General features: G+C 31.6%; 1 protein-coding gene across 1 annotated transcript; it reads left to right on the top strand.

Annotated features, from left to right (window-relative positions):
- Positions 1 to 6: 6 nt before the first annotated feature.
- LOC111717685 (E3 UFM1-protein ligase 1-like) lies at positions 7 to 4,777 on the top strand. Its single transcript, XM_023493171.1, has 5 exons — positions 7 to 73; positions 907 to 1,010; positions 3,204 to 3,258; positions 3,589 to 3,654; positions 4,739 to 4,777. The coding sequence occupies exons 1-5, from the start codon at positions 14 to 16 to the stop codon at positions 4,775 to 4,777; spliced, it is 324 nt and encodes a 107-aa protein (XP_023348939.1). The 5' UTR covers positions 7 to 13.
- The last annotated feature ends 3,233 nt before the right edge of the window (positions 4,778 to 8,010 follow it).

Raw genomic sequence — 8,010 nt, forward strand, 5'->3', positions numbered from 1 at the left:
TGCTGAGCCTGCAATGAAACTGCATAAAACTCTGCTGGCGAGTTCTGCTGAGGAGTTTATTCACACCCTAGAGGTAATAGCCTAGTTCATAATTCCGCCGGTAGAGGTAATAGCTTCATAATTCTGCCAATCGAGGTAAAAGCTTAGTTCATAATTCTGCCGCCGGTAAAGAAAAATAGCTTAGTTTATAATTCTGCCAGTAGAGATAATAGCTTAGTTCATAATTCTGTCGGTAGAGGAAATAACTAAGTTCATAATTCTACCGCCGTTAAAGCATTCTAGCTTAGTTTATAATTCTGCCAGTAGAGGTAATAGCCTAGTTCATAATTCTGCCGGTTGAGGTAAAAGCTTAGTTTATAATTCCGCCGGTAGAGGTAATAGCTTAGTTTATGAGTCTGCCGGTGGAGGTAATAGCTTAGTTCTTGATTCTGCCGGTAGAGGTAATAGCTTAGTTCATAATGCTGTCTTAAGAGGTAATAGCTTAGTTCATAATTCTGTCAGTAGAGAAAATAGCTTAGTTCATAATTCTGCCGGTAGAGGTAATAGCTTAGTTCATAATTCTGCCGGTAGAGGTAATAGCTTAGTTCATAACTGCTGTTAGGTACAGTTATTTTGCTTGTAATATTATCAGTAAATATATTAGTATAGTTCCTAATATTAGCACTGTATGGAGTTCTTTTATTTCTAATACTAGTACTTGAGTATTCATATAGTTATTAACACTAGCACTAGAATTGATGTAGCTATTTATGATTTAAAACAAAGATTTCAATCTTACGTGCAATTTACTTTAGTTTGAGGTGCATTTGAACATTTTTTAGTTCCAACCCCATAAAACAAATGTAGTGCACTAATTTCAAAATGTTTTTGTTTGAAATTTGATTAATTCAATGTATGAATATTTAGAATGAGCTGATGAATGTGTGTGATGTAATGCTGAAGAAGGTTGATAAAAAGAAGGATCGACAGATCTTGTTCAGCCATAGGCATCAGCTCTTGGATCAACTAGGGTAGGTTTCCTCTTGGTTTAGTATTAGATCTTGTTCAGTCACAGACATCAGCTCTTGGATCAACTAGGGTAGGTTTCCTCTTGGTTTAGTATAGATTTTGTTCAGTCACAGACATCAGCTCTTAGATCATCTTGGGTTGTAGGTATTCTCTTGTTTTATTTAGTATTAGATCGTTTTCAGTTACAGACATCAGCTCTTGGATCAACTAAAAGGGTAGGTTTCCTCTTGGTTTAGTATTAGATCTTGTTCAGTCACAGACATTAGCCCTTGGATCAACTTGGATTGGTTTCCTCTTAGTTTATTATTAGATCTTGTTAAGTCACAGACATCAGCTCTTGGATCAACTAGGGTAGGTTTCCTCTAGGTTTATTATTAGATCTTGTTCAGTCACAGACATCAGCTCTTGGATCAACTAGGGTAGGTTTCCTCTTGTTTTAGAATTAGATCTTGTTCAGTCATAGGCATCAGCTCTTGGATTAACTAGGGTTGGTTTCCTCTTGGTTTATTACTAGATCTTGTTCAGTCACAGACATCGGCTCTTGGATCAACTAGGGTAGGTTTCCTCTTGGTTTAGTATTAGATCTTGTTCAGTAATAGGCATCAGCTCTTGGATCAACTAGGGTTGGTTTCCTCTTGGTTTAGTATTAGATCTTGTTCAGTCACAGACATCAGCTCTTGGATCAACTAGGGTAGGTTTCCTCTTAGTTTAGTATTAGATCTTGTTTAGTTACAGACATCAGCTCTTGGATCAACTAGGGTAGGTTTCCTCTTAGTTTAGTATTATATCTTGTTCAGTCACAGACATCAGCTCTTGGATGAACTTGGGTTGGTTTCCTCTTGGTTTAGTATTAGATCTTGTTTATGAAAAAGACCCAGAAAACTTTCTGATCGATTTTATTTGGGGAAAAAAATGTATATAAAATTGGTATAGGAACTGATAACTTTAGGGTTTTTTTTCTAATCCCTTTATTTTAGCAATCTGAGATAGGAACTTGTTTTTGGATATTGTTTAACTTTAATGCTTGATCTCGATAATCAATGGTCGTATTTTTAAACTTCAATATCACTGCTTGAACCCAGATTCCTTTATTTTTCAGATATCATTGCAAGGATATCGAATATTGAATTAGATTAACACATAAGTCGGTATAAGATGGAGATCAATGCTCTATCCCAAAATTCATATCATAAACTTTGTCTATCTAATCTAGCAGAATTCATATCATAAACTTTGTCTATCTAATCTAGCAGAATTCATATCATAAACTTTGTCTATCTAATCNACCTAGCTAACCTACCCGGCGTTGCCCGCGCTATAATTTGTTTATTTTAAAACTGATTAGGATAAGGTTGGAGAATCTGATTATTCTATTCTGTCCTATCATCAGACCCTTGTTATACAACAGCTTAAAGAGAAACAGGTTAGGAACTATATTTAATACAATAATCTGAATTAAATTAGAAAATTAGGATTTTAGGCAAGCAATCAGTTCCTTTACATAAATAAAGATGGAACTATAGTTAATACAATAATCTGAATTAAATTAGAAAATTAAGGTTTTAGGCAAGCAATCAGTTCCTTTACATAAATAAAGATGGAACTATAGTTAATACAATAATCTGAATTAAACTAGAAAATTAAGGTTTTAGGCAAGCAATCAGTTCCTTTACATAAATAAAGATGGAACTATAGTTAATACAATAATCTGAATTCTTTCTAGGGCGTGCTCAGACCCAGCCTTAACTCTTCATCTTGCAGCACTCATACTTTTCCAGGTTTATTAATGACACTGACAACTACAACTACAACTACAACTACAACTACAACTACAACTACAACTACAACTACAACTACAACTACAACTACAACTACAACNTACATAAATAAAGATGGAACTATAGTTAATACAATAATCTGAATTAAATTAGAAAATTAGGATTTTAGGCAAGCAATCAGTTCCTTTACATAAATAAAGATGGAACTATAGTTAATACAATAATCTGAATTAAATTAGAAAATTAGGATTTTAGGCAAGCAATCAGTTCCTTTACATAAATAAAGATGGAACTATATTTAATACAATAATCTGAATTAAATTAGAAAATTAGGATTTTAGGCAAGCAATCAGTTCCTTTACATAAATAAAGATGGAACTATATTTAATACAATAATCTGAATTAAATTCTTTCTAGGGCGTGCTCAGACCCAGCCTTAATTCTTCATCTTGCAGCACTCATACTTTTCCAGGTTTATTAATGATAACGATAACGATAATTACAAAGACAACGACAACGACAACGACAACGACAAGGACAACGACTACGACTACAACAACAACAACGACAACGACTACGACAACGACAACGAAAACGACAATGACAACAACAACAACAACGACAACGACAACGACAACGACTACGACTACGACAACAACAACGACAATGACTACGACTACAACAACGACAACGACAACGACAACAACAACGACAACGACAACGACAAAGACAACTACAATGACAACGACAACGACTACGACTACGACTACGACTACGACAATGATAATAAATTCTGTTCCAGCATGCTACCGGAAGTATGCTGCATGCTTCAGGGAAGTTTGTTCCCAGTATCCTCTCCCTGCTGCAGGTTATTTTTAATTTCATTTTAATTGACATAAAAATACATGATGCGTTAAATGGACGATCCGCCTATTTTATTCAAGGTTGTATGATAAGGTTAGATGTGGAATGTGGATGCACTCCAATGTATGTAAAGACGACCTTTATAGCAATAGACACATATATGACGTACCTCATGATTATCTTAAAGAATAATACATTTTGCGACTCACTAAACATAAACGAACTCAAAAATTGAAAACTTGAACTAGAATTGTATTGTTTAGCTTCAAACTAGTTAGCACAATCAATAATTGTTATATGTGATGATTGTCAAGTCAAGTATCAGTGACGTCATATGAGGATTTAGAATGTCCATTGCAAAAAAGACGACATTTACATACATTGGAGCGCATCCAGAGTATCTAACCTTATAGGTACCTAAAGTTAATGTCGTTCTAATTGATGTCCTTATGTGCATGCCCGATTCAGAAGGGTACCATTTAAATCTTTATCTGATCCATAGTGTAACTTAAAAAGAGTTTTTATCTGAAAATCAGCTCCAGTGTTTTTGTTAGCAGAAGTCAGCAAGTCAATTTCATAGGGAGTGAAGTTTAAAATAAAGGAGTTGTTTCACAAAGAGAAACATGGGTAGCTCATTCATTCTTGGTTAAATTTGAAGGGAACCGTTGTTGCATGTCGCTCTAAAATGAAGAACCGCTTGAATTTACGTTACCGTTGTACAGTGGTAACCAGAAAACAATGGAATGAGAAGACGAAGTAATACGTATTTGATGCTGTTACACAGAAAATATTTTATTAAATCATTTATTTAGTGAAATGGGGCTGTATACACTGCTTAATTGCTGTGTCTCGAGCTCATTAGACTTTTTAAAGTTATAACTGGATTCTTAAAGTCGTCTTCCTATTACAGAGTTTTCTGGTTATTTCTGTAAAAATGAAGAATCACTTGAAATTACGTTAACAGTCCATTTAAAGGCCAAATTGATCAAATTCATTAGGTTTCTGGTCGTCATCACATTTACATTTATACCTAGCTAACCTACCCGGCGTTGCCCGCGCTATAATTTGTTTATTTTAAAACTGATTAGGATAAGGTTGGAGAATCTGATTATTCTATTCTGTCCTAATTATTTAATAATTTTCGATTATATAGTCGGATGCTTTTAAAAAGTTGGTACTGGGATATATTTAATTTTGATGATAATGTTTTAAAGTATTTATGAATAAAAAGTTGTTAATAATGTTGTCTATCTGCCTAAAATAAGTGTAATTGGAGTTTCAAATGACCATTTAAAAAGGGCCATGTCTGATTTACAACAGTAATTATTACTATCATCATTATTATTATTAAGAAATAGTTTAGCCTGTAGCTTGAAAATTAAGTCAGGAACTGGGTCTTTAATAAACTACACAAATGCTGTGTGTCATGATGATTAATTTCAACTCTTAAATATCTTAACTGAAGTTTAAAAGTCGTCTTCCTATTTTACTATTCTCTTGTTCCAACTTCCAACTGAAGATTTCCAATTCTTTATCAATTACATAATCAGCTCAAATAAAAACCATTTCAGTTGCTTTTGTTTTCTTAGTGGGAAGTACCAACTGGCAAATTGAACAATTAGTTACACCAACAACATAAACTTGCTTTTGAGTTTATACTTTTTCAAAAGATAAAAGCTGCAGACGGACACTTGATATTTGATATTGAGAGCATCAACAAAATAAATTTGCTTTTGAGTTGCTTTTTCAAAAAGATAACCTTCAATTATAAACAATAATATTACTAAATTCCGTATCCTGATTGAATCGGCTAGAATTCCAATAATAAGCTTATCGCTTCTAAAAGATGAGAGTCCCCATAATTTGGAAGATATATCTCAAATCTTAAAATGTTCAATAGAGAATGAAAAAATGTACGAAATTAATGAATATTGAAAATGCATGTTGATGTTAGTGTAAATTAAGGAGATTTAGAATGTATTCTTGACCTGTTGATTTGTTGACTATCTATCGATCATAAGTAAAAAAAAAGTTGATGAAATCCGCCTGACGCCAAAGACGACCTGTCATACGATGACTCATGCGAGGTGGAGTTTACCATAATGATAGATAGTTGACTAATCATCATTATACCAACTAATATTTTTGTATGTTTTTTCTTCAATTAAATCAATACATTTTTGAATTTGCTGCATATGAATAGATAACTTTTTTTGAGTAAGTGTTGAAAGTCAATTTGGTGGATTAACAGATTCCTTTTTTGGAGATATCTTTTTTGTTTGAACAAAACCCCTATTATCTGAGCATCATACCAACTAATATTTTTGTATGTTTTTTATATGCTAAACAATGAATCTAACTCTATATGATATTAATAAACTATTGAAAAAATATTTATTACAATTTGTATTCTTAACATTCTTTTTTTCAGTGGTTTTACATCACAAGGAAATAAATGTGGTTTTAAAAATTGATAAACTTCATTTCGATGAAACGCTTTAACTTTAAAAATTTTAGCCAGAGGATCATTGGCAACACTTATGTTACGAGAATCTAGGATACAATCTTTGTTGGCAATAATATACGCAGAAAAATAATTTGCTGTTTCTTGATAGGTAAAGATTTGTTTGTTGGGGTTCATAATTCCTGAGGCAATGAAGAGCTCTCGTAAATGATCTGATAATCTATATCTATTATTTGATTTTTTAATTTTAGTGGGTTGAATTGAAGATTCTATATCTATTTTATTGATGGCAATCAAAGATTTAGCTAAAGTATTCTGAACTTGTGACACGTGTAAAGCTTTCATACCAAATATGTTTTCTAATCGTTGATCACAAAGAATAATGGCTGGGTTATTTTTATCAAAATTTTGTCCTTGCATAATAAGTTTTTTAATGATTGTACAAATAGTATGCATTGATACGTTGGAAGTTTCTTGCCCAATTTGAGTAAAATAGGAGTGGAGTGAAGATTTGGGTTGAACAGAGTAGAAATTAGATCTTGAGGGTGTATGTAAAAATAATAAACCCCATGTTAAGGTAGAGTGAACAGAAACATGTGATAGAACAACCAGACACTGATGAGCTCTTGGAACTTTGAAGAACCTTTAGTGATTCACTAAAGCCGTACATCCCGTTTAGCTTTAATTTAACGTAATTAAAATTAATGAATGAAAATTTTATGTTTAAAAAAAAAAATACTTCAGAATATCTGGATTCTAATATGGAGCGCTCATCCAGAGAAAGGGTAGCACTTTAAAATTTTTCTTTAATGGTTTGTCGCGATTGTAAGTGATGAGTTATATCTTTTTTCAGGTAGGGTGAGTGACAATATAATAATATGTAGCTCATTCANATTGTAAATTGTAAATTGTAAATTGTAAATTGTAAATTGTAAATTGTAAATTGTAAATTGTAAATTGTAAATTGTAAATTGTAAATTGTAAATTGTAAATTGTAAATTGTAAATTGTAAATTGTAAATTGTAAATTGTAAATTGTAAATTGTAAATTGTAAATTGTAAATTGTAAATTGTAAATTGTAAATTGTAAATTGTAAATTGTAAATTGTAAATTGTAAATTGTAAATTGTAAATTGTAAATTGTAAATTGTAAATTGTAAATTGTAAATTGTAAATTGTAAATTGTAAATTGTAAATTGTAAATTGTAAATTGTAAATTGTAAATTGTAAATTGTAAATTGTAAATTGTAAATTGTAAATTGTAAATTGTAAATTGTAAATTGTAAATTGTAAATTGTAAATTGTAAATTGTAAATTGTAAATTGTAAATTGTAAATTGTAAATTGTAAATTGTGAATGCTTAAGTGTATATTGGCGTGACATTATTTTAATATTGAATAAACTTATTATTAAATTGTAAATTTTAAATTGTAAATTGTAAATTGTAAATTGTAAATTGTAAATTGTAAATTGTAAATTGTGAATGTGTTTGTATGTGTATGTGGGGCCAGGGTGACGGGGGGGAGTAATCTTTTACAACCATGAGGAAAACTTGTAATTAAAAAGTATATTTTTAGTGTGAATTCCTTTTTGTAACTGGACATAGGCATCTACAAAGAAATGACTAAAGTTTACTTGCCCTGAAGCACTAAAAGCTGTGTAACACAGGTTAACTTTATACTGATTTATATTTACTTCTTGCTCTAGGAATGATACGAGTTTTTAACCAATGGCGAACAGCATAAAATTCCTCTCACCATATTTTATCCTGAGAATTGAGGGTTTGCACTTTTAACTGCTGCAGATTGTTTTGAACCGCTTTACAAAAACTGATAACTTCATTAAAGGGTTTCTTTTCAATACGTTTGACGTTATTAGTTTGTAGAATAACAGGCAC

This window comes from Eurytemora carolleeae, unplaced genomic scaffold (genome assembly GCF_000591075.1).
Source record: "Eurytemora carolleeae unplaced genomic scaffold, Eaff_2.0 scaffold2697, whole genome shotgun sequence".
Lineage (NCBI taxonomy): Eukaryota > Metazoa > Arthropoda > Copepoda > Calanoida > Temoridae > Eurytemora > Eurytemora carolleeae.

What these genes read in the sequence shown, in the direction of transcription:
- LOC111717685 (XM_023493171.1), top strand. Translation starts at nt 14, where the DNA reads ATGAAACTGCATAAAACTCTGCTGGCGAGTTCTGCTGAGGAGTTTATT. An exon ending in CAGCACTCATACTTTTCCAG is followed by an intron (nt 3,259 to 3,588) that starts GTTTATTAATGA and finishes ATTCTGTTCCAG; the next exon opens with CATGCTACCGGAAGTATGCT. An exon ending in GTATCCTCTCCCTGCTGCAG is followed by an intron (nt 3,655 to 4,738) that starts GTTATTTTTAAT and finishes AAAACTGATTAG; the next exon opens with GATAAGGTTGGAGAATCTGA.